We start from the raw sequence: 27,529 nt of genomic DNA on the forward strand, positions 1-27,529 counted from the left end.
CCTGCAGAACATAATGTCAAAATTTTCCATGCTAATGTCTCAAAGTTATTGTTCGCAGGGTAGACTTACAGTATACATATGTCAAAATTTTCCATGTTAATTGCTGTATTAAAGTTATTGGTTCGCAATGTGAACTTGCAGTATACATGATGTCAAAGTTTTCCATGTTGCTGCATCAAAGTTATTGGTTTGCAATGTGAACTAGCAGTAAACATGATGTCAAAGTTTTCCATGTTACTGTCTCAAAGTTATTGGTTCGCAATGTGAACTAGCAGCATACATGACGTCAAAGTTTTCCATGTTGCTGTATCAAAGTTTTTTGTTCGCTATGTGAACTAGCAGTATACATGATGTCAAAGTTTTCCATGTTACTGTCTCAAAGTTATTGGTTTGCAATGTGAACTAGCAGTATACATGATGTCAAAGTTTTCCATGTTACTGTTTCAAAGTTATTGGTTCGCAATGTAAACTAGCAGCATACATGATGTCAAAGTTTTCCATGTTGCTGTATCAAAGTTTTTAGTTCGCTATGTGAACTAGCAGTATACATGATGTCAAAGTTTTCCATGTTACTGTCTCAAAGTTATTGGTTCACAATGTGAACTAGCAGTATACATGATGTCAAAGTTTTCCATGTTGCTGTATCAAAGTTGGTTCTCAGTGAGTACTGGGTAAGTCATGTGGCTGTCTCAAGGTATAACTAAACTGTTATCTATTCAATACAAGATCAAAAGCAAGGCATGTTTTTTTTTTCTTTTATAAAGACTTGATTTATCAGTAAAATATAACAGTTATGAAGCCACTGTTGTTGAAATCTTTATCATTTTATTATCAAAGTACATGCAATTATGAAAGGTCACTACCTAAAATGTTGGTGATACCTTTCATCATAACAGCAGAAAATTCATGATGTAGTTCGCTTAAAATATATAGTCATAAATTATATTCTAGATAGAATTCTTTCAGCTTCAATCCTGCCGAAGAGACGCCCAGCCACAGACGAAACCTGGAGAAGAGGAAAGAGTCTAAAAAATCAGAGTGAAGTGTCAAAACTGGTGGAGCATCCATCCGTGCAGATTGATAATGAAAACAAGCAGACAAAATTCTAAAGTGACAAGGTAGTCGCGGAACCCTCTTAAGATGCTACAAGCAACATATCAGAAATACTCAATCAGTTATTAAGTTCAGGCGAGCCAGCAACCCCCAAAATAGCATATTGACATTGATGGGACGCTCGGTGCAACAGTAGCACAACGCATTAAACAAAAAATCTGGGAAAATCAGTATTTAGATTTGCGTGTGCTGCTGCAGCAGCGAGAGGATCCAGTATTTTGGGGGGTCTTTGACTTCCAACACCAGTCAACCCAAATAAATTAAGTGAATTTCTAGTTCATTATGATAGATCTCTTTCAACTTAATTAGTGCAGAGTTTTAAATAGGATTTTCGCCTGGGTTGTGTTTGCAGACCCCATCATATCCAATATGTTGAGTAATCATAAATCAGCAAGGGAGAACCAAAATATTATCAATGATCACATAGAAACAGGTCTGCAAAAGGGAATTGATGGACCATTACCTGCACCCCCATTAGATCACTTTGTTGTATTACCCCTACTGCGGCTTTAAACTTAGTGTCAAAAGGTAATTCAAATAATTTTGGAATAATTCATGACCTCTTTTTTCTAAAAGACCAGTCTGTGAATGCCAACATCTGCTGTACACTGTGATTGGATTGTTAATGTTGGAAGTTTGGTTAAAAAATTTAGTCAGTATATTTTAAGAGCAAAGTCTGACATCATTAGCCTCTTGCAAAAATTTTCAAACAATACCATAACCTAGAAAACGGAAAATTTTCTCTCCTTTCTCCCTTTCTCCTCTCCTTTCTCTCTCTTCACTGAAAAATCACACCGCGAAGAGCTTTACTTACTTTGAAATATTGAAATTTTATCTCTCCATTGCACAATGTCAATCTCCCTAAAATTAATATTCCTAGTTCTTTGTCTAACAAGATACCTTTCAATACTGCCACTGAAAAATAGATTACTTTATTTATAAACCATTTTCTGAAAATCCAATATGTTCTGATAAAAATAGCAGGTAAAGGTTTTTCCAGAAATAAAATTTCTAAATTTAGGCACCTTAATAATGATGATAATGAAAAGAATAGTTTGTAATAGTCGCCTTAAGATATGTTAGAAATGAAAAATTAATATCAAAGAAAATGTTGGAATTCGGACTAATATCTGTGAAAAAGTAAATACAGTCAAAGTACACACGAAGAACATTCCTCTGAATATATGCATACTTTCAAATCTAATTTTAGATTAACTAAACCAAAAGTAATTATCAAAAAAAGGAACAAGTCACGTACATAAAGCATGCCAAAATATTAATATTTACTGGTATTATCTTTAACGAGATCAATTAGAATTTTCCTCATCAAATTACTGTATTCGATCATTAATAGAATTAGTATTTCAATATATATCAGCAAACTTAACGCTTGTAACAAATAAAAAATAGAAAATGTAGACCACATCATAGATAATAATCTACCACGTTTATCCATCGATTAAATGCTTTGAATTGTTTTATCAGCTCTATATTCAAGGTTTTTCAGCTTTGAATTATCACTGAAAATGTTATTTCTTAAACAGTTATTTTATACTCATTAAAATAATATAACAAGTATATATTGACTTATCAACTCTAAATATATCTGTAGAGAGTGTGACAGGATTTGGTTTTACCCTCAAACCAAGGTACCACTCACGGCACCAATGTAACCGGAATTCGCTACATGGTATCAATGCAATTTAGGAAATTCCACGATACCAGTGTAGCGAAAATGACCGTATGAAAATACCTCTTAAATATCGCTCACTTTCTTTATCAATAATAGTACTTCGCGCTTTATTCCAATTTCTTACTAACCAATAAACCTCTTGATTTTCATATAGTCATGAAAGTGACTTACTAACCCAAGAATTTTAATAACAAGAGTTTGCAAATTAACAAGTATTTATTATGGCAACAATTGTATTTTATTAACAGCACAAAAATATTTACATTTATATATTTACAACGAAAACTGATGTACTAACGACCTTATATTTATGGGCCGCAATAAAAATAAGTGCCTACATGTACCTAACAAATGTACAAAGTTCAGAGCCCGTCCTACCCAATGCTAAGTCCAAAGGAAAGTGACCCATCCCTGCACGAAAAATCTGCCTGACTGACTGCCACGGAATGTAAAATTTCATATGAATTGCAACTTAACATATTCCAATCACGAAATCAAATCCCCCCAGTTTTTCTTAAACCTCGAAAACTCGACTCATCGAAAACATTTGATTTCATAGTGATAGAATTTTATTTCCCCATATTCAATTCTGCTTTACGAATTTCCCTCACTGTTGTTATCTAGGTATTTGTTTTTCTTCATCTGCCACGTTTATTACCTCTGGAGATTCCAAAGAAGAAATCATCAGGTCGAGTTCGCACATTGTAGAAATCATATACCAGTTTAAAATGTCTGCTCCTTCAGGATTTTGCACTCCGAAATTTCATTATTTATCAAGAGAAATTTAGAAAAAAAATCCTTAATGTTCCAAACCAATTTATATATAAACAAGAGGCCCATGGGCCACATCGCTCACCTGAGAAGCTTTGGCCATTCTGTTCTTTACCAGATTTCCCCCTTGTAATACATATTGTGACCCAACCCTACCCAACTGATAATAATTTAAAGAATTTGGAATCTACACTACCCCAGTATGCTTCCACATAAGTTTCAGCTTTTCTGGCCCAGTGGTTCTTGAGAAGAAGATTTTCAAAGATTTTTTCTATATATTTCTATGTAAAACATTGATTCCCCATTGTGGCCCCGCCCTACACCCGGGGGTCATGATTTGAACAATTTAGAATCTACACTACCCCAGTATGCTTCCACATAAGTTTAAGCTTTTCTGGCCCAGTGGTTCTTGAGAAGAAGATTTTCAAGAATTTTCCTATATATTTCTATGTAAAACATTGATTCCCCATTGTGGCCCCGCCCTACCTCCGGGGGTCATGATTTGAACAATTTAGAATCTACACTACCCCAGGATGCTTCCACATATGTTTCAGCTAATCTGACCCAGTGGTTCTTGAGAAGAAGATTTTCAAAGATTTTTTCTATATATTTCTATGTAAAACTTTGATTCCCCATTGTGGCCCCGCCCTACACCCGGGGGTCATGATTTAAATAAATTAAGAATCTACACTACCCAAGGATGCTTCCACATAAGTTTCAGCTTCTCTGGCCCAGTGGTTCTTGAGAAGAAGATTTTCAAAGAATTTTCCTATATATTTCTATGTAAAACATTGATTCCCCATTGTGGCCCCGCCCTTCCCCAGGGATCATGATTTGAACAATTTAGAATCTACACTACCCCAGTATGCTTCCACATAAGTTTCAGCTTTACTGGCCCAGTGGTTCTTGACAAGAAGATTTTTGAATGACCCAACCCTATTTTTGTCTTTTCTTGATTATCTCCCCTTGTGAGGGGACATGGCCCTTCATTTCTACAATTTATATTCCCCTTCACCCAAGGATGCTTTGTACCAAGTTTGGTCAAAATTAGCCTGGTGGTTCTTGAGAAGAAGTCGAAAATGTGAAAAGTTTACAGACAGACAGACGGACGGACGACGGACAAAATGTGATCAGAAAAACTCACATGAGCCTTCGGCTCAGGTGAGCTAAAATGATTTCATTTTCATTTGATACCTTTTTAGCTAATAAATGTAGTGTTCATTTTAACCCACCGTTTTTAAAATCGGCCTCAATTACTCGAAAATGCCAATTAAATAATGAAAATGTTTTCATTTTTATTATCAAGTATCACAGTATAAATATGATATTCATGTAGTACAAAACAAACAATGATCTACATCGATTGCAAAACACATAATTTTTTTCATTTCCTTTATTTGAATTATTGTCAACAACATTTTTTAATCATATACATCATAAGTATCAAGACTTGTTAAAATTTTTGACATCAAATAAACGGCAGTGCAGACGTTCATCGATTTTCATTATAGTCATTTGACACAATTAATGAATGATACATGCCTTACATTTATAAATCAAATTTTAAAATTAGAATTAGGTATTGAATTTTAAATATTAACTTTGGAGATGAAACTAATGAGTTCTCGTTGCTGACACACAAGTCAACATTTTCCCCAAATGTCTATTAGAACCAACATGTTTATAAGTTAAGGGACTCCGACCCTCAGCCAGGAAGGACAACTCTTTAATTTATAATTTAATTCAAAAAGTCTTTAAATGAAACTTGAAAATTAAATCTTTTCATGCAACAATTTTCATTATATGCCTTTGAACTTCTCAGAAAGGTCTAATTAAAAGTAGAAATTTTTATCCCGAAAAAGCATTTTTAGATACCAATATTTATTAACATGATATGAAATTAGTAGTGATTTATGGAGCTTTGCAAAGATTCTTGAAGCACATTGAGAGGCATATAATGAAAATTGTTGCATGAAAATATTTAATTTTTAAGCTAAATTTAAAGACTTTTTGAATTAAATTATAAATTAAAGAGTTGTCCTTCCTGGCTGAGAGTCGGAGTCCCTTAAACAGAAAGTCAATATAAGAACACATTTAAAAGTGTATCATATTTATGCTTGGAGCTAAAAATACAAAGGCCTATACAGTTTGCTATCAATGATAAAATTTTAGTGTTCAACACTTTAATTTTTTTTAGAATTTTGCAACACCGGGGTAAATATTATGTTATGATATATAAACAAACAAGATCACAAAACAGCTAAAAATAAATATATTATCATAGTATCAATTTTTCTTTATAAAAATGTCAATTAAGATAGCTTAACAAAGCATAATGCATATTAAAAAGTTAACCATCAAATATGAAGACTTCTTTGTGGCAATCTCTTTAAAATATTTTCAAAATTCAATAAGCCTGCCAAATTTTGCAACATTTTCCAGATCATCTGCTGTCAATTCAGGAACCTTGAAATATCTTTCTACCAATTTCCATTTTTTCAACGTATCTCCTCGCTCTAAATCGTCTTCGATTTTTAATGCAGTGATACTTAAAATAGGGAACAATACATCTTTGAAGAGAGCAATCGTTCCTAGTTTCACAAGGCATTCTTTGCAAGAAATTTGACCGACCCCCATCTCAATATCCTCTCCTTGAAAGGCTGCTTTGGAATATTTTTTCCCGATAATGTTGTTCTTTATATCTTCACTGATGCAGGTGTGATGGGCATTCAATATCTTCCTTAACTCGCTGGACATGCACAGGAAAGCACTGCATTTTAAGCACCTACAAAAATAAACAATATGCATTAAATATAATTCACTGCTGTTTTAGCATCCTAAAAACACTTGCAGCTATTATCGTCCTATTTAAAATTAATCAAAATAAGAATTATTTTTAAGATTGATTTACAGAATACACAATACTCCTTTATGTGATATTGAACATTAAAATAGGATTAAAGAATAAACTTATGTTGTCTATCAGCATTGCATTGTTAAAAAATGTACTTTTACCTTAAGCAGTATTGCCCAATTTTGTGAATATTTTCTTAAACCTGATGTTATGCTTTTTTGCATTTCTCGAAAAAATACAAAAAAATCCCTTTTAGCGACTTTCTGAAACTCTTGTTGCTGTTCAAGGAACATGCCGTGGTTGGCACCAATCTGTTGTTGTACTTTTTTCATTGCTTCTTCCATCATCGGTTCTTTCAAAGTATTCATCCATTCTCTTTCAGCAACACACTTCTCTGCAGATGCTAGTACATAGAAACGACTGTTTTCTGCACGACCCCGACCTGTAACACAATAGTACAACATAATAACAATAATAACACAAAAATATGGAGAAAATGAATAGTATCCAGGATCAAAGTCCATTTAAACAACACAAATCGGAGGCAGAGCAAACACAGACCGACGAAAAGTGAGATCAGGTGTCATGGAGGAGTAAGCATCCCCATTCGACCGGTTACACTCTCCTTGTTTATCTTGCTATTATCGGGAGAAAATGGACAATCCTTAAGTAATTTATTTGTTAATTATTGCTTCACGATATATAAATCTTCAGTCAGCATTTCACTTAATGATGTTTCAACTGACAAGGTCGTAAAAGACCAAGACCTTACAAAATTATGACTTCAAACAAGACTGTTGATATCTTTGACATCAACTTGTTTGACAAAAGATTGGCTTGTTTAAGAAACTTCGTATGTAGAACATGCTTTTGCATATCGAATCAGATATATAATATAAAACAACATCTAAATTTATAATTTTTTTTAAACCATGTATTTTCTTCTTCATGTGTTTCTTCAAACTACACAAAAACATGGATGTTAAAAAATGAATAGAATGCTTTCCATCTAAGATAATGTACCTCGTGCTTGCACCAGGGAAATGGGATTTCCGGCATAATCGTATCTTACAACAAGATTACATTCTCTGATGTCGAGCCCTTCCTCGGCAATAGTGGTCGCAACGATAATTTTAAACTCTCCATTTTTGAACAATTCTATGGCATTTACTTGTTCATGTTTAGTCATGCCTACAAAAAAAAAAACAGTTTTCGGTTCCCAACATGCATTATAGGTTTCAATTAGTATACCTGACCGTTCAATGCACAACAATAAACTGCGTGATATAAGCATTATTTTTCATTCAGATTACCATTTATCGCATAATTAAAGACTGTACGAGAAATTAAAAATCTACATATTTATTATCACTAAGTAAAACCTTTTTGTCACACAATATTAATCATTTGTCCAAAATAAATATACATGTACCACCTTTGATGTTAGAGGCAAAACTTTAGATAGAACACTGGAATTTTATTTTTAAGAGAGAAACCATCTCGTACAAAATAAAATGCAATTTCTTTTGGAGTCCAAGTTATTTTTAGTTGATATATCATACCCCCTTCTACAGTTTGAGCCTGTGATCCAGTGTACTTTCGAGCTTTAATGTGCTGTAACTCTTTTGAGTTATCCATCCATGAAGCGAGGATGTCTGCTAGAATGCGAGTTCTCACGAAAACTATTCCCCTCATATTTGGCTCTTCTGCATGTGTTGTCAGGATGATCTCTTTGAGCTTCAGCATGAGAGGGTTTTCTGCAGTTCTTTCTTGATCTAAAGCGCATTCTGCCAACTTTGTATATTCCCCTGAATCAGAAAAAAAATATTAATAAGTTATGCTATATATTTATGAAAAGAGCTACAAAAGGGATAAATAATACCAAATTGATTATCCCTCAAGAGAAAGAAAAAATTCTGTATGCTTACAACCGTATAGATTCTTGGAAAAAGAAGCGGATAATATGAATATAATCCTTTAGATATTTGTAGAATTACCTTCAAATACTGATTTTACTTTTCTTTCAATTTCATTTTCGTTTCTGGATGATTTTGGAAGGTTCTCAATAGCATTTTTGATGCAATTCAATGCATCACTGGCTCTTGCATATGAATGGTGAACAAGAGCATTGTTGTAAATCTGTGTAAGAATTAATTACAACGAAAATTTATAAATTATTTTTGAACTAATCAGACATTAATTACAAGTAACTAAAAATAAATATAATCTTTTCTGACAAAATAACTACATGTTCCATTTTTTTCATTCTCCTTTTTATATACTAAATGAATTTTTTTTTTTACATTTTTCTCTCATAAATAATAAAATTAGCAGATATTTGACCTTATATTTAATTTACGAAATACATGTACCTCTAAATATTTCCTTATTGTAAACAGTGATCGAGTTGCTTCTGATTTAGAGAGTTTTGCCAATGCTTTTAAAAGGACGTCCTCCAGCCATTGTGTATATTGTTCATTACCTTTCGTTGATGGAGGTTGTATAGCATTTTTGTCTACAATCCCAACTGTGTTCAAAATAAAACAAAATTATGAACAAACACAACAGAGCTTTCCATTCCATTCTTATTATTTTTTTATCAGAAAAAGATAAAAAAAATTGCGCTTCGTATTAAACTTCTTATCAGGTACATTGAAATAAAATATATTAAAGTAAGGAGTTATTTTATCAAGAAAATACCGCCAGTGTCTTCCAAATATTTTTCAGTTGTAGCCATGAGAGCTTTGACACATACTCCGAACTCGTCCTTCTGCCTTACAGGTACTTCTTTGATGACTAAAAAAATTAAATATATAATCAAATGATATTTTCCACCGTTCGTTCGTTAAAGGCTTTAAATTTTTAGGGAATTAAAATTTCCTAAAATTTCCGTAAATTCACTGCTTTAATTTAATTGCCCGTTTATAATTCTAATAATTCGCGTGGAAAAAAGTGAAGATATAAAAGAGTTTTACATTGTTCTGGAGAGTTAACGTGTTTGGCCAAATCGCTTCTGTTCTTTCGGACCGTCACAAGGTAATGGGCGTCCATGTTGGACATGACTTGCTTTAAATACTCAGTGGCTTTCTCAATAGTTTTAGCTTTTCCCACTCCAACAGATGCAGTAAAACCAACAACCTGTGTATATAATATGTTTGTAATTGCAATTGATGCGATTAATTTCATTTTCTAATGAGCTCTCCATGAGTTCACTTATCCTCCACTTTCTCTATAATAGTTAAGTGTTGAAATTTGACATAATGCATAATGCTATTAAGTAAATAAAAAACTTTAACAAAATAACATATAATTTTTTTGGCTTTTCTCTCGTAGAAATGGCATTTGGTAATTCAAAATTTTGTCATACTTGGGGAAGTTGGCTTTCTTCATCTGTCTGTTCTAGTTTGACATCCATGTACTGATTCATTATCTGTTTAAATGGATGGCTTCCATGACAATGATGGCATTCGTCAAATATCAGCAAAGAAAAATCTCTGATGCTTACACCCTGGTTGGTAAGTGCATTGACCAGCATTTGAGCAGTGACCACAAACACATCAAATCTGAAATCAAGAGAATAAATAAAAGGTTAAAGTAGTTTTTGCTGAATTGAAATCCTGATTCATATGAACTGCATGTTTACTGTAACTCAGTCGTACATATATGTGATTTATTTTCATGGTTTGACATCATTCAAAATAAATACATATAAATAACAATTAATGTTACAGTAGGTCATTACCTTTCTACGTATTTACTTATGTAGCCTTTAACTTACTGAGGAAGAAGTGGTTTCATCTCTTGAAAATCTTCCTCTCTCTGGGTGTCACCCGAGATCACTTTAAGTCTACATCGTACATAATCCTTTATTTTCTCTGACTGCTGGTTCGCTAAATTATTTTTGTCCACGATAAATACCACTTTCTTGACTTTTCCTGTTTCGTCAAGGTGATTCTAGAAATATTGGTATATTGTAAGCACTCGGTAAATGTGAATTGAATTTGTGTTTTCTGAATTTTTAGGTTTTACCTGAATTATTCTGATAGCCACGTATGTTTTGCCACTGCCAGTTGGCGATACAATTAAACAGTTTTCTCCCTTCAAGGATTGTTCAGCTTGTTCCTGTTGATACTGTCTTAATTCTAATGTTTTTATTGAGACGTCATTGTTTGCTAAGGACTTTGAATCATCTAGAAAAAGAAATAAATGTTTCATTCAAAACGTATTTCAAACATTTCTCTTTATCTAATTACATTGCATTTATCGTTGAACGCATTTTTTATATCTACATTAAATAACGCTTACCAAGTTCTGCGACCTTTTCTTCTGTTACACTTTCGTCATCAATAACTTGGGTACTATTTCTTGTATAGAGAACTTTTACATTGGTTCTTGTTTCACCAGGATCACAATTATCGTTTGGACTTCTTTTATTAGCATTTGTCGTGTGTTTCTCTTTTCTTAGTGATTCCTCACTTATTCCAGAGGATAAAATTTCATCAAAGTTTAGACTAGACGCAAATTGTACTTCAAGGTCAGAAACTTCATAAAGCTTTTTCTGGCTTGCTTCATCATTTTCTTCTCCATGCTGGTTAATTGGAATATATTTGAGGGAGGTTTGGCTTTCTACAGCTGTTGGATTTAAAAATGATGGGTCTGGATTCGCTCTAACTGGAACAGTTGGGCCGGGATATGGTGCGTGAATGTCTGATTCACATTGAACTGGCTTGCTTAATCTTGGTTCTATAAAACATTGTTAGGTATGTGTTATATATTTTCAAACAGAAGTTAAATTTTATTGCCAGTTTCAAGACATATAGCTTATGTCGTTAAAGACGATGATTCTATGATATTATCTGTCAGAATTTATTTCACATGATGAGGCTCTACTCTATACCGTCACCATTGAAAATTTTTTTTACAAATATAATGACTTACCAGAGAGATGTGGAATGCCATTTTCAGGACAATTTCCATTCTTTTTTCTATCCTCCCATTCTAAATTACAAAAAAGAAAAAGAAAACAAAATAGAAAAATAGAAAATAATCAAGTAATCACAAAAAAAATTTGCTTACCTTCTGCAAATTCGTCATCAATCTCTTCCACAATGTATTTATATTCTTTTTCGCACAGTTCTTCTAAGAACACATGGTACCAATTATCATCCCTTCTCCATATTCGATCTAGAAGAACTAACATTGCAGACTTTGGCCCTTTGTTTCTCATCTCAGCCTCAATTTCTTCTCGATCTGTCATCTCTATAATATATCGAGATTCCAATTTTACCCATACTTGGGATGGGTCAATATTCTGCACAAGGTCCATTTTGTGTTGTTGAAGAATCTTTGTAAATTTTTTGTAAGCATCGCTCTTCACTCCCTGACCTCTTAAAGCTTTTGCTACATATTTGTATCCTGAAATATATCACAAATCTTTTCAGGTATAGATAAGTAGCATGATTAAATCCTGGAAAACATACACTGTACACACATATATAGTAAGTGTGTGTCACTTTTTTTTCTGCCGTCTATCTTGGACATTATTAAAAGTTAACACATTCAATACAATACTAGTAATATTTTCTTCCTATCCTTATCTCTCTCTTTCACAAACACACTCACACACCCTCACATCCACCTCTTTCCCTTACACACACCCTCACAACTCTATTCCGATCGACTACAGCTACAAATTTGCTCTAAACTTTCGAGATATCAGTGATTGATAAAAAGAAGACTAAATCACCTCTTTTCTCTATAACATCTATAAGTTTTGTCCACTTTTCATTATAGCTGCTCCCCTCAATGAAAACAAGTAGCTCTTCCATTGCCACAGTTGAGCCTCTTTTTTCAAATTTTTTCATGACTGTCTCCCTTTCTCCTTTAATGTAGATTAAATTCATAACATTCAAATAAAAAAAATCAACCAGATTTACCTAAAAACAGTTTGATGAGTGAATTTTTTTTCCTGATTTATCCCTGTGTTAAATTTTACTTTTGAAAAATGCATGAAAGATATAAGGAGTTTAATTTATCGAAAGTTAATATATAGTTCTTAGGAACAGATTTTACTGGAACAATTTCTAGGAAATCTTTCATATACCATAAAGGCTTATAAAATTAAAATAGGAAACTTTCGTACTTGTTGAAATGACGCCGTCCAGGTAAGGAGCAATGTCCGTGACAAGCAGACATCTTACAAGTAGTGGTCTATACATTTTAACCAGCAGGGGTATTTCGGAGCAACCAAGTATACTATCCATGAATTCCAAGGAACTTCTCGGCTCCCCATCATTCTCTGCCATTTTATCTTTGAAAAAAACGTATATCGTGGTATAAATTATCCATTCAAAATTATTGTAAAAACATAAAAAATACATTTACCATTCTAAGGACAAACAACTAAATTTAATTTTAATTTCAGTTTTTAAAAAAACATTTTCACTCCAATGTTATCTAATTTGAATATGTATAATATAGCAATTTTATTTTAATACATCATCTAACCTGGAATAACCAACTGTTTTCGTCAGAAGTTGATTTTCTGATTCAACACTATTATCCAGTTCGGCGTCTAGTCCCAGATATATTCGTCAATGTGGACCTATAGATATTAATTTTCACAACATTTAAATGAAGTTAAGACTGAAATTATAATAAATTAAATAAAAATATGCACGAGAATTACATTGTCTACTACCTGGGTATTTAATAAAATCGGATGTTTTATTAAATTAGTAGTAGTACTTTGTAAGTAATTTCAAACTAGTCTTCAAAGATCCCAGTTAATTAAGAATACATTATTTATTCAAACATTACATGGAATTTGTTTTCTTGTTGTACAGAAGTATTGAAATGTGATCTGTTTAGAAGTGATGTTTAGTTCTCCAAAGCTCACGACACCACCTCTGATGGTGTAGAGGTTCAAGTTTGCTCTGCTAAAAATGCTTTAATACCGTACATGTACCCAGCATTGGGGGCCGTTGAGCGGTAGCGATTTTTGTAATATAATTTGATTTGGTTTGCGGACAACGTGCGTTTTATTGGACCTAAGAACCAAACAAATTGGTTGTCTGTTAGAAAAAAAACGCAATTGTCAAAGAACACAGTCAATAACTATTAATTTATACCTTATATTTTATTATTTGACAAATTTTGCGATGGCTTTCATGTTTGTGACAATGAATGTTAATTTTCTTTATCTGCACTGCTTATTTGACTTATTGATTCCGTCACAGTCGAATACAAACAAATGTAAGTAAAAACCACGCCCACAGTATAACGTAATAAGAGTCAAAGCGATCGAATAACTTATCTTATCAATATGTCCTTATCTCACTCATTTTACCCCGTTCGATTTTTTGCACAGCTAGGTAAAACGTGGAAATGTTAGAATCTTTTTTAGCATATGATTTTATTTAGAACGATCTTTAAAGTTATAAATAAATCAGAAGTTAAACCCCTTTTAATCAAAGAGTGAGCCCAAATCCGATATTGTAACTCAAATCAAAAGATTGCTATTTTTAGTTTGGAAAACCCCACGTAGAAATTCATGACTACTAAAAATAGCCAACTATGTATATCGGACAAATGTCAAGTTCTCTCTCTTTTAAAATTTATGATAAAATATGAATTTTCCATTAGAGATTTTACATTCAATGGAACATCAGCATCGTCATTTTTAAGGAAATATAAAGATATCGAATTGTAATCAAGCTCCAAATCGAAAAAAACAAAATATTGAATGGGAGCCGAAGAAACACTGACCTCTCAAATACAGTCGAGTTGGGGTCAGATGTCATGGAGGAATACGCATCCCCTGTCGACATGTCACACCTACCCTGTGCTCTTTGACATTGACATGGTCGGATAAACAGAAAAATCCGAAGGAAATTCACTGTGATAGTAATGGCCTAATAATTTATATAAAAAAATTTTGTTAATACATAATGATTAATATACATTATAAATTGTCGGTCAGCATGCGACTTTAAGTTACTGTAAACCAACTTTTATAAAAATATAGGGATAAACTAGTTTGCAACAATTAATTTTCGCGATCAAGCCTTTTTGCATCTGTTTTTAATAGACAAATACACTATGAGGGCCGGTTCGCGGCGAGAAAAATTCGCGATGACGAGGCTCTCGCGAACTCCGCGAAAATTTCTCGCACGCGAATAAAAGTTGGTTTATAGTATATTGTATAGTCAATGACCAGGTCATTGCCAAATGACAGGACCGACCATTTTATCAAGGAGAAAAATTTATTGGTATAATCGTTGATAGAAGGAAGTTATAATTGTTCATGCAAATACAATACAAAGTGAAATATAAAAGATCAAGTACAAAACATCAACAATAACACTAACCGCCATTTACAAATTTATATATTGATTGAACGTTATTACTGAAAAATCATGTTATTAATACATAATGATTATGTACACATTATACAACTGGGAAAAAAAACTTCAATTCAGTTTGTGTTCAAACATATAAAAATATAGAAAAATGATTCTTACATCAATTCCATTGTCTTCATGCCAGTATTACATCCACATTGAAGTGCTGCGTAGGTCTAATAATCAAAACGAAAGAAACATATTTTATGTTTTGTTTATTAATGCTACTTTCTCTTTCTTTTCATGGAACTGAACTGCATGTTTCTATTTATAAATCAATTTTCCAGAAATCATACTCGATATAAATATAGTACGCGGGTGGCAAAACAGCTAAATTAAACGCATTATAAGAAATTCCATATCAACAATTAAAGTATAACCAGACATTTTTGTTTTATTAGTTATAGTTAACAACGTTAACCTATATTTTACATCTGTAAACTATAGTTAACGCGATAATCTATGTTTCACAACTGTAAACTATACTTAACACCGAAAACTATCATTTGCCATTGCAAAACGTAGATTATCTGATAAATACAGTTTCACGATTTGTGAAACTATGATTAACAACTCTTAACTATAGTTTACGATTGTAAACTGTAGTTTACAAACGTGAATCTATGTTTATCAACAAAATCTATTGTTAACGCTTTATTCAGACAGATAAACTTAGATTAGCATTCGTTAAATATAGTTTACGGTTGTGAAACTAGGTTTATCTCATTTTTGTGAATTTGGCGTGCCATACATACCCGCTGTGTGTTCCTTGTTATGATCGGGTACACGTAAAAATCCGTAATCAGTTATTGAATGTAAAAATGACCATAGTTGCCTAATAAAAACGCCAGCCCTAACAAAGATTGTATTTGCAAACAAGATCAATTTTAGACCATAGAAATTGTAAAAGTTGACTTTAAAACTCGTTTGTTACAAATATTTTGATAGACTGTCCCGTTTTGAATATTGTTCATTTGCGAATGTGCTCTAGTGTTAGAGTATGAAAAAAACTTGGAAAACATATTTAAAGGTGACCTATTGCTAAATAAGTTAGAGGAGCTAGAGTCGTCATCTTCATTTAAAGTTAAGATTTCAATTTGCAATCAAAATTTATCAATATATAGCGTATTAATCTAAATGAAACATAGTTTCCTATTCTGATTTTTTTTCTAAACTCAAGTTCTATATCAAATTAAGCAGGAATTCAAATAAATAGTGATGCCTGTTGATCCAGTATCTTAATTTCGAATAAATTTCACAAGATACTTCTTATTCATGTAGTTTTTTTTTTTTTTTTTTGGAATAAAATTTTACATCAGTACAAAACAAATGTGCTGAAACCTCGGAACAATAAGTACCAAATCAATTCCGACAGATTGTTGGATTACGTGATTCCGAAAACTACGTTATTGCACTGTTAATAAGAAATTCAAAAATCTTTTGATATTGATGACACAGATTGTTTTAACAAAATAGGTGTAATTAACTTCAGGATTTCTTACCCTAATAGGACCAAATTCTCTACCATCAAGTGTCCGTCAAGTAAATAATACTTTGATATTAAAGTATTCGAGAAAAAAGAAAATTAAAAATCAACACAAAATAGAAATAAATAGAAAGTCATTCTCCAGTACTCTAAATATTTACACCTTCTCTTTTGAAGAGTCGCAAGGGTAGATACAATTACCTTGTCAGCAAATACAATTTATCTATAAACAAATGCTGACTGACTTTTCGTACAGATTATCATGCTTTTTATCATTCTTTTTTTTCACTGAATTGTCTACGTTTTTTTCCGTTTGCCTGATCATAAAAAATATTCAGCTGATGTGACCTGTCGGTAGAACTAGAGCATGCCAACTTCTCTTTGGCACCTCATCCAATCTCTGATGACATTAGAGGTCTTCGTTTGCTTTGCTCCAGATTTGTTTCTTTTCAATATACCTTTGAGTTTGATTACTAATCGTTATTTTTCATATTTTATTTTATAAATTTTATAAAAATATTTATTTTTGGAAAACAGTTTTAAAAAGCACATAAAAACCACTTTCTATTTTAGAAATAAATTCTATCACATCCTATAACATCAATACATTTTGTAGACACAACAATGTTAAACAACACATCTTTTCATCTCCTCAAAAATTTTAATGTTTGTGGATTTATTAACGATTGATCACTGAGAGTTATTTCCCTCTTTTCATTTCATTTCTGAATTTGAAAGACAGCAGAAAAATAAACTGACACGTACAATACTTTCATATCATTCTAGCTAAATTCGACAAGTTTTCCAGATTTTAAAACGTTTTCAATATCATTTGTCGAAAGGTCTGGCACCGTAAAATATTTCTCTACCATACCCCACTTTTTAAGCGTGTTCCCCTTTTCGAAGTCATTCTCTATCTTCAGTGCCTTTATATTCAGAATAGGATAAAATATTCCTTCGTAAAAAGCAATGGTTCCCAGTTTCACTGAACATCCTTTTCCAATGCAATCAATCTGACCAACTCCCATTTCAATATCCTCACCAGGATAAGATGGCGTTTCGAACTTAGTACAGTTGATACTATACTTTAAATCTGGACTGATACAAGCATAATGATGATTCAGAATCCTCCTTATGTCGCTCGACATACAGAGGTGTGCATGGCATTTTAAGCACCTACAAAAGTAAATAGAATATTGAAACATATCTTAACATTTTCGATCAAACAATTTTAACAAGAATTGTGTCATTATATGTAATAAAAGCTATCTTATTTGATGAAAACTGAAAACAAAAGCAACTGAAACACTTTTTTTTACACACTAAGGAGGAGTGTAATCATAGACGGTGAAGAAACATTTTATCTCTGTAATTGCCTCTTGAAAAACTATTTTGTTTCGGACAAATTTTGGCTATTCTGGATTAAAATTTGACATACTTTTGAGAGTGCCGCTAAGATTAAACATTTTTTTATTTTTACAATAAAAAAGTTCAAATCTACTCGTTAAACTGCATAGAAAAAATCGGAAAAAAAAAATAATATATAAGTTAGAAATTACCTTAAATAATATTCTCCTAGGCCTAGATTCAGTACTCTCTTCTGAACTTGATTTAGTTTTGCTGCCCAACGTTCCCTTTTAGCAAGCTGCTGAATCTCTCGTTTTTGGGTGAGGTATGAACTATAATTGTATTCAATTAGCTGCTGTACATTTCTCATTGCTTCTTCCATCATTGGTTCCCGTAAGACATTCATTTGCTCTCTTTCAGCAACGCATTTATCCTCTGAAGCCAGAATGTAAAATCGACTGTTTTCTGCTCGACCACGACCTGATTTAATCAATTTGGAAAAAAGAAAAACGACATTTAGAAGTTGATAGCATTTTTGTAGTTTACTTTTAAAATACATATCATTTTTAACAATTTATTACTGAGTTCCCCCTTTCAAAATTGATAATTTTGATAAAAATAATAAAAAAATTAAGGGCTTTTACACTAATGTCACAAAAGTTTCGAAAATAAAAGTTCAGAAACACTATAATTGATGTTGGTTATAGCTTACAAACATAATTAAAAACAATTAAAAAGATAATTTGTAACTATATAATAGTGAAACCAAGCTGACAAAAGTATTTCACCTCTAGCTTGAACCAATGATATCGCACTTCCAACATAATCGTATCTGACGACAAGATTACATTCCTTGATATCTAGTCCCTCCTCTGCAACAGTAGTGGCCACAATAATTTTATACTGACCCTCCTTGAAAAGGTCGAGAGCATCTATTTGTTCATATCTTGTCATGCCTAAATTAGAATTAAATATTTTATATAAATAATTTCACCTTCTTATATATTTCCACCTTATGATTCAGTGAATGAAATAAGTGTGTGCTGAGTATTTAATTTTGACCATTTCTGGCAATTTATTAAGATTTATCAAATAAAATTTTCTAAAATTTAACAATAACAAATGCATGCATTCTGTTTAAATAAAATAAAATTTACTAACATGATCTCCAACAAACATTTTGATACACCTTGTGGACCCAAATTTGTCCAATTACTGAAAAACTTGCTTTACTGTTATCCAAAATAAATAAATTCAGATTACAGTATTTTTAAGGCTTACCTCCTTCTGAAAGTTTTGCTAGGGAACTAGTATATCTAAGAGCTTTGATGTGCTGTAATTCCTTTGTATTCTCTATCCAAGAGGCCAGAAGTTCTGCAAGAATACGTGATCGAACAAACACTATTCCCCTCATGTCTTGGTTCTCAGCATATGTGGTGAGTATGATTTCTTTCAGCTTAAGCAAAAGGGGGTTTTCTGATGTTCTCGTATGATCCATGGCGCATGCTTCCAACGTCGTATAATCCTCTTGAACAGAAAATCGGAGGTGTCAAATGATTGAAATTTGAGAGAGAGAGAGAGAGAGAGAGAGAGAGAGAGAGAGAGAGAGAGAGAGAGAGAGAGAGAGAGAGAGAGAGAGAGAGAGATTTAAATTACCTTCCAGCAAATTTTTAATTTTTTGTTCCAGTTCAGTGTGTCCAGACAGTTTTGGAAGATTGCGTATTTCCTTTATTATAAAGTGTAGAACATCTATTGCTGTGGCATGTGAAAAGTGGACAAGTGCATTGTTGTAAATCTACGAATGATTAACCAAGATAATGAAAAGTATACTATGCTACTCACACACAGGTTCAATAGTCAATACATACAAAGCAGAGATCTGTGTTTTATTTCCTATTTATTATGTTTACATACCCATTGAACTTACGGTCATTGTAAATTTTAAGAGGAACCAGGAAAACTTAAAACCTTGGGCATTTTGGTGAAAAATTCTACTTCAGTTGAAATATGTAAGCCAGTAGAATATTTTATATATATTTAATCATTTTCTCAAAATCAAAACATAATAATTGAAGTTTCAATTTTGAGTTCCCTTTTTAGTTATCTTACTAAGAGCAGTTATTTAGTATAAAAAAAAAACAAATATACCTCTAAATACTTCCTCAAAGTGAACAATGATCGGTTTGTATCTGTTTCAGAAATCTGAGCTACTGCTTTCAAAAGAGCGTCTTCTAACCAGTTTTTGTATTGTGTACTCCCTTTTGCCGCTGGAGGACGTAGAAATCCGACTACAGTTCAGACATTATGGAAATCAGAAAAAAATGTATAATCATATATTAAAGTGTCACTATGTATTGTAAAGTTTTGTTTTATTCCAGTTTCGTTAAGAAATGCTCACAGATAAGACTTTTCAAAAATTACAAATTTCAATTAAAAAAGTAAAAAAGGTATATACATACCTCCCGCGTCGTCTAAATATTTCTCAGTTTTAATCATAAGAAGTCTTATATGTGTCCCAAACTCGTCGTTTCTTCGGACAGGTACAGTTGTAATGTCTAAATCAATTTGTCAAATATGCTTATGAAAATAGTCAATTTTAAATATTCTGTTGAAATTTAATCATTGAAAACTTTCTGCAAAGTCGCTTCTTTTTGTGAGGTCATATTTTCGTGCTTTGAAGAAAAACTATTAGTTCAGAGGGATAATGATTTCTTCAATGAAGAATTGTTGATTATTTACTTAAAGTATCTATATTTTATACCTTATTAAATTGATGAAGTCTCTATTATAAAAAATGAAAAAGAGTTAAGCTATAATATTTTGTGGTTGACATATCGATACCGTGACAAAATTCGGCTTACATTTTTATCTTATTGGCTTACATTGTCTTGGGTTGTTCATATGTTTTGCCAATTCACTCTTGTTTCTCTGAACCGTCACTAAATAATTAGCGTCCATATTTGCTAAGGTGGTCTTTACATGTTCTATTGTTTTCTGGACAGTGTTGGACTTGCCCAGACCTATTGATGCCGTGAAGCCGATGATCTGTGAAAAGGAAGATATAAATGTGAAATATCAAATTATTTCTTTTTAGAAAGATAGACTTTGTTAATTTGAAACAGTAACTTAAAAATAAACACATCTTTTCTTATTAGTCATGCAATTTGAAATACACCCGTGTATGAAAAAAATTGCATCCAAAGAGATTTTGTCAACATGTACGCTAAAAAGAAAACAAAAAACTGTAAAGAAAAATTAAGCTTTGGAAACCTTCATTTAATACAGTAACACAATACTGTAAACCAACTTTTATTCGCGACGACTCTATTTCGCGATTTACCAGAGGTAAACTAGTTAGAGACAATTAATTTTCGCGATCAGGCCTTTTTCGATCTGTTGTAAATAGACAGAAACTTTAAATACCGGTTCAAGGCGAGAAATATTCGCGATGACAAGGCTGTTGCGAACTTTCTCGCATACTTGTAAAAGTTGGTTTACAGTAATTACTATGGCGTAATACATTGTTCATACTTGTGGAAGCTGGCATTCCCCGCCGAAGTATTCTAATTTCGCGTCTAAATAATGATTCATTATCTTCTGAAATGGATGGGTTCCACAACAGTGATGACACTCATCAAAAATAAGAGTTGAAAAAGACCGAATGTTGACATTCTGTTTGTTTAAAGCATTGACCAGCATTTGAGCAGTGACCACAAGAACATCATATCTGTAGTGGTAACATAATTATCAATAACTATATAATTATATTTCAAAAAACATCGCGAATTTAAAAGAAATGTTCGACATTTCTTAATCAATCAATTGGTATATTTTGGTATACACTCTTTTGAGCATCTTATTATAAAGTTTCTGAAAAATTAATCTACCGTATTGCATTTAATTTGCTGATTAAATGTTTCCTACAACATAATCCTTAATTTCAATACTTACTGAGGGAAAAAGGATGCAATATCCTGAACATTTTCCTGTTCCCTTTGAATGTCTCCAGATATAACCTTCAATCTGCATTGTATATATTCTTCTATTTTCTCGGCCTGTTGATTTGCTAGATTGTTTTTGTCCACAACAAAGGCAATTTTCTTACCTTTTTCAAGTTTTTCAAGGTGATACTATTGCAAATAAAAAATAAATGGTATAGGATCTTTCAAATAAAAAAAAATTAAACAATGTTTTTTCACCGAAATATGGCTAACAAACCTGAATTATTCTAATGGCCACCACTGTTTTGCCACTGCCAGTGGGAGAGATAATTATACAGTTATCTCCTCTTAAAGCTCTTTCCGCCAGTTCTTGTTGATACTGTCTGAGTTCCAATTTCTTCTTGGGGGCATCCTCCTTACTTTTTGATCCACCTGTAAATATTCTCCTTAAGTATAACTTAAGTAATGCACTAATTAAATGTTATTGGGAAAGAGAAAGTACAACTTGACACTGAACAACATTTATAGCATAAAGTATATTCTCTTACTCTGTCCCAATGGTGTCCATTCTGCTATGCTTTCTTTCTCTATATGTTTGATGCTCTCTGAATAGGCATATTTGCTCGAGTTTGCAGTTGGATTTGATATTTCAGGGTCACTGTAAACTAAACTTGTTTCCTCGTTTTCTGTATTTTCAGTTGAGGAATTTTCCCCATGTAGTAATTCAGATGCGAGAGATAAATTCTTCAAATCTTCTTCCATAGAAATCTCTTTGTTTTGATTTTGAACACCTTCGTCGTCATCATATAAAGAAATAAAGTCTACTGAGTTCTGATGTGAATCTGTTGTTTCATTTTTTCTTGGATCAACCTCTTCCTTAACGTGAAGTCCATGGATTGTGAAGGATTCCTCTTCCATGATGTTAATTAATATCACCCAACTGATGTTAATTAATATCACCCAACTGATGTAAATTAATATCACCCAACTCAATATTGAAAATCTATATTTTTGAAAACTGAGAAGGAAAATAGAATAAACTGGGAGCTATCTTTAGAATTTAAACAGAATTAAAAGGAAAAGAGTATTTTAATGGAGATATGTAAAGTTAGCTACTAGTAACTGGCTACTAGTAGCTGGCTACGACAAGTGGTAAAGTTAGCTACTAGTAGCTGGCTACGAGAAGTAAGTAAAGTTGGCTACTAGTAACTGGCTACTAGTAGCTGGCTACGACAAGTGGTAAAGTTAGCTACTAGTAGCTGGCTACGAGAAGTAAGTAAAGTTGGCTACTACATGTAGTAACTGGCTACTAGTAGCTGGCTACGACAAATGGTAAAGTTAACTACTAGTAGCTGGTTACGATAAGTAAGTACAGTTGGCTATTAGTAACTGCATGGCTACCAGTAACTGACTTGAACATTCTAGTACCTTTTGTATTAAATTATGCTAATTTGGGAGAAATTATCTGGCACTAGAGTTACAAAAATATCATTATTAATAAACTCAGCAACTAGTACCGTTAACAGTGTGCAATTTTGGGAGATAAATGTTGTTATTATACAAGTAACTGGATTTTTACACCGCTTATATCCACTGATATTGTTGATAAAAACAATTTCTGAGCTTTTCCACATGATCTGGCACTAATGTTAACAAGATATCGTTAGTAATAAACTCAGCTACTAGTACCTTTTGTTTAAAATTACGCAATTTTGGGAGACCAATGTTGATATTATAGAGGTAGCTGCATTTTGACACCTCTGATATCCACTGATATTGTTAATAAAAACAATCTCTGAGCTTTTCCACATGATCTGGCACTAAAGTTAACAAGATATCGTTATTAATAAACTCAGCTACTAGTACCTTTTCTTTAAAATTATGCAATTTTAGAGACAAATCTTGATATTCCGGAAGTAGCTGGATATCTAAACAGCAGATATCAACTGATATTGTTGATAAAAATAATTTCTAAGATTTTCCACATGATCTGTCAGTAAAGTTACTAAGATATCGTTAGTAATAAAATCAGCTAATGGTAATTTTGTTTAAAATTATGCAATTTTGAGAGACAAAAGTTGATATTCCAGAAGTAGCTGGATATTTACACCGCTGATATCCACTGATATTGTTGATAAAAACAATCTCTGAACTTTTTCACATGATCTGGCACTAAAGTAACCAAGATATCGTTATTTATAAACTCAGCTACTAGTACCTTTTGTTTAAAATGATGCAATTTTTGGAGACAAATCTTGATATTCCGGAAGTAGCTGGATATTTAAACCGCAAATATCAACTGATATTGCTGATAAAAATAATCTCTAAGATTTTCCACATGATCTGTCAGTAAAGTTTCCAAGATATCGTTAGTAATAAACTCGGCTACTAGTACCTTTTGTTTAAAATTATGCAAATTTGGGAAACAAATCTTGATATTCCAGAGGTAGCTGGATATTTACACCGCTGATATCATCTGATATTGTTGATAAAAATAATCTCTGAGCTTTTCCACATGATCTGGCACTAAAGTTACCAAGATATCGTTATTAATAAACTCAGCTACTAGTACCTTTTGTTTAAAATTATGCAATTTTGTGAGACAAAAGTTGATATTCCAGAAGTAGCTGGATATTTACACCGCTGATATCAACTGATATTGTTAATAAAAACAATCTCTAAGATTTTCCACATGATCTGGCACTAAAGTGGAAAAGCTTAGACATTGTTTTTATCAGCAATATCAGTGGATATCAGTTGTGTAAAAATGCAGCTACTTCTATAATATCAACATTTTTCTCTTAAAACTGCATAATTTTAAACAAAAGGTACTAGTAGCTGAGTTTATCAATAACGATATCTTGGTAATTTTAGTGCCAGATCATGTGGAAAAGCTCAGAGATTGTTTTTATCAACAATATCGGTTGATATCATCGATTTAAATATCCAGCTACTTCTATAATATCAAGATTTGTCTCGCAAAATTGCATAATTTTAAACAAAAGGTACTAGTAGCTGAGTTTATTAATAATGATATCTTGATAACTTTAGTGCCAGACCATGTGGAAAAGCTTTGACATTGTTTTTATCAGCAATATCAGTTGATATCAGCGGTGTAAAAATGCAGCTACTTCTATAATATCAACATTTGTCACCCAAAACTGCATAATTTTTAACAAAAGGTACTAGTAGCTGAGTTTATTAATAACGACATCTTGTTAAGTTTAGTGCCAGACCATGTGGAAAAGCTTAAACATTGTTTTTGTCAACAATATCAGTGGATATCAGCGGTGTAAAAATGCAGCTACTTCTATAATATCAACATTTGTCTCCTAAAATTTGTATAATTTTAAACAAAAGGTACTAGTAGCTGAGTTTATTAATAACGATATCTTGGTACCTTTGGTGCCAGATCATGTGGAGAAGCTCAGAGATTGTTTTAATCAACAATATCAGTGGATATCAGCGGTGTAAAATTGCAGCTACTTCTATAATATCAAGATTTGTCTCCCAAAATTGCATAATTTGATACAAAAGGTTTATTAATAATTATTATTATTAATAATTAATAAACAAGAGTTTATTAATAACGATATCTCGGTAACTTTAGTGCCAAATCATTTCTCCCAAATTAGCATAATTTAACACAAAAGGTATTAGAATATTTAAATCAGTTACTGGTAGCCAGTTACTAGTAGCCAACTTTACTTGCTTGTCGTAGCTAGCTACTAGTAGCCAGTTACTAGTAGCCAACTTTACTTACTTCTCGTAGCCAGTTACTAGTAGCTAACTTTACATATCTTTTTAATGGTTGGTATTTTTCATGGTCGTTATTGTTGTATATATAGGTTCTTCAAAAATTAGAAACTTATTTTGATTGAATTTTGATTAAATCAGTGACACTGAAAAATGCAAGTTTCCTTAATGATAAAGATTTAAAGCACAAATTTAAATAAATTTAAAAGTATTTTTTTTACCAGAAAAAAAGATATGCATAATTTTTATATGATCATTTACTTAATTTTAAAAGCATACAAATATTAATATGCATGAGCAGCCATAGAGATAGAAGGAAGTGTGTGTATGTATTGGATTTGTGTAAATTGTTAAAATGACGAATATTCTTATCATCTTTTATTATTGATAAATATTCTGCTTTACAGTTTTTAAAAACATGGATCAGACTTACCCATAACACTGCTTTAAGATAAGATTCAATCTCAATTTAACCCATAAACAAGTAAGTCTGACTTCCACTTTCGTTTCAAGTAACTCAACTGCTTCTATTTTTAAACAATTTCAGAAAACATTTCCCTAAATGCAACCTTTACGGCTTGTGGTAATTTGCAGAGTGGAATTGTGAGATGTAATGGAGTCACGAAATGGAATCGTTGGGACATTTCACACTTCTCGACTGTACAGACCAAATAGATGTATTATTGTAAATTATGTATTGATACAGAAGTATGAATGCTGACTTTTTGCATAAACGCTAATTAAAAGTGGTTTATAAATGAAGTTATCTCGTAAGCAATTGCAAACTGTTTAATCATTATAATAAAACCAAAGTTCCAAACCGTTATTTTATATATTTACATTTTTACCATATCCTTGATTCATTCAGTCATAATAAGCATATATCTAAGCTCAGGGGCGGATCCAGCAATTTTTGAAAGGGGGGGGGGGGGGTCCTATATAATTATGATTACCCCCCCCCCCCCCCCCCGACACACTCTCAAGCAAAGATTCACATTCACGTATGGAAAGATCTAAAGTTGTGCATATGATAGGCGTCGGAAGTAAATTTAAGGGGGGGGGGGCTAAGCCAACAAAAGATAAACCCCAATTTCCAATGCCTATATTATGTATATATTTGCAAAAAGGGGGGGGGGGCTAAGCCCTCCTAGCACACCCCCGGTTCCGACGCCTATCTTTGTGGTAAATAATAACTTTGTTTAACGTCTTTTTTTTCTTTGAGAAGGTACCCCCAGTCCGTAAAAACCAACACATTTCAAGAACTACTGAAGCCTTGAAATTGAATGGATTTGCAGCATTTCCGAAAAGTACACAGAAATCTCGTTAAGAGGGGTGGGGTGCGGGTGGGGTTTAAAACAAAGTGTTACATGTTAGTTCTTTCAAAAGATATGATCAAAAACGATATATGTATAGCCAACACGGCCAAAGATCGCGGGAATATCATATTAAACATCGCATGTTACATATCATATATAAGATATATAAAAACAAGCAGAATATTTTCTACCATTCTGTCACAAAAAAAAGTAATAGTGAAGGTGAATGGAGGAAACTAAATGTGTGAGAATCTATCTATTCAATACATAAGTTAGACGAACAAATATTTAGTATCCCCTCTCTCTCTCTCTCCACTTGGCAAAAAATAAAGGGGGGTTTCCAACCCCCGGAACCCCCCCCCCTCTGGATCCGCCAATGAAGCTACTCCCCGCGCAAAGGTAGTTCTGTCACCCGATGAACTCGAGTAATTTTATGTAATGTGAGTAAATACGCAAGTTATTTAAAATTTTCCATAATTCTATTTGAATGCCTTAATTAGTACTGGAGAAAAAAATCTTTAATATAGATTAAGCATTGTGAATACAATATTATGCTTCATTTAGCTTAAAATAAAATGAAAATTTATACGTTTCCCATCTAAAAAATTTTAATGATAAAATGTACATTCAATATAGAAGTTTTAAGTATTATGCAAAAACGTAAAATAAAGTGAGTCATTTTCATTCATAACATGCATTTCAGAAATTTTTTTTCTATTTTTTTCTCTTATAAATAATCATTTTGAAAGACAGTAGTATTCATAACAATGGATATATAAGAATTTACAAAATTACTGATCGTGTACATACAATCACATTGTTTCGTAATGACTATTTATATCACAAACAC

At 32.3% G+C, this 27,529-nt stretch overlaps 2 protein-coding genes across 2 annotated transcripts; both read right to left on the reverse strand.

The window, feature by feature from the left end:
- Window positions 1-6,281: 6,281 nt before the first annotated feature.
- Window positions 6,282-15,086, reverse strand: LOC134256279 (ATP-dependent RNA helicase DHX58-like). The gene is made up of 18 exons (XM_062738935.1): window positions 14,954-15,086; window positions 12,939-13,035; window positions 12,574-12,741; window positions 12,178-12,312; window positions 11,508-11,846; window positions 11,370-11,429; window positions 10,737-11,174; window positions 10,461-10,621; window positions 10,210-10,385; window positions 9,799-9,994; window positions 9,407-9,569; window positions 9,132-9,227; window positions 8,804-8,958; window positions 8,429-8,570; window positions 7,994-8,239; window positions 7,455-7,622; window positions 6,671-6,873; window positions 6,282-6,362 (listed from the first exon to the last, which is right to left on the reverse strand). The coding sequence occupies exons 3-18, from the start codon at window positions 12,734-12,736 to the stop codon at window positions 6,282-6,284; spliced, it is 2,922 nt and encodes a 973-aa protein (XP_062594919.1). The 5' UTR covers window positions 12,737-12,741; window positions 12,939-13,035; window positions 14,954-15,086.
- Window positions 15,087-17,088: 2,002 nt separating this feature from the next.
- LOC134256280 (antiviral innate immune response receptor RIG-I-like) lies at window positions 17,089-25,884 on the reverse strand. Its single transcript, XM_062738936.1, has 13 exons — window positions 25,797-25,884; window positions 22,156-22,547; window positions 21,885-22,039; window positions 21,618-21,796; window positions 21,198-21,393; window positions 20,549-20,711; window positions 20,126-20,221; window positions 19,815-19,954; window positions 19,323-19,461; window positions 18,948-19,193; window positions 18,455-18,622; window positions 17,879-18,146; window positions 17,089-17,495 (listed from the first exon to the last, which is right to left on the reverse strand). The coding sequence occupies exons 2-13, from the start codon at window positions 22,523-22,525 to the stop codon at window positions 17,102-17,104; spliced, it is 2,514 nt and encodes an 837-aa protein (XP_062594920.1). The 5' UTR covers window positions 22,526-22,547; window positions 25,797-25,884; the 3' UTR covers window positions 17,089-17,101.
- Window positions 25,885-27,529: the final 1,645 nt, after the last annotated feature.

The sequence above is a fragment of the Saccostrea cucullata genome, unplaced genomic scaffold (assembly GCF_032062105.1).
Source record: "Saccostrea cucullata isolate Sc308-1 unplaced genomic scaffold, CSIRO_AGI_Scuc_v1 ctg910, whole genome shotgun sequence".
In the NCBI taxonomy this organism is placed as follows: Eukaryota; Metazoa; Mollusca; class Bivalvia; order Ostreida; family Ostreidae; genus Saccostrea; species Saccostrea cuccullata.

What these genes read in the sequence shown, in the direction of transcription:
- LOC134256279 (XM_062738935.1), bottom strand. Translation starts at nt 12,736, where the DNA reads ATGGCAGAGAATGATGGGGAGCCGAGAAGTTCCTTGGAATTCATGGAT. An exon ending in TGGCTATCAGAATAATTCAG is followed by an intron (nt 10,386 to 10,460) that starts GTAAAACCTAAA and finishes CAATATTTCTAG; the next exon opens with AATCACCTTGACGAAACAGG. An exon ending in TCGCTAAAAGGGATTTTTTT is followed by an intron (nt 6,363 to 6,670) that starts GTATTTTTTCGA and finishes TTATTTTTGTAG; the next exon opens with GTGCTTAAAATGCAGTGCTT.
- LOC134256280 (XM_062738936.1), bottom strand. Translation starts at nt 22,525, where the DNA reads ATGGAAGAGGAATCCTTCACAATCCATGGACTTCACGTTAAGGAAGAG. An exon ending in TATGAACAACCCAAGACAAT is followed by an intron (nt 20,222 to 20,548) that starts GTAAGCCAATAA and finishes AAATTGATTTAG; the next exon opens with ACATTACAACTGTACCTGTC. An exon ending in ATATTTAGACGACGCGGGAG is followed by an intron (nt 19,955 to 20,125) that starts GTATGTATATAC and finishes TCTGAACTGTAG; the next exon opens with TCGGATTTCTACGTCCTCCA.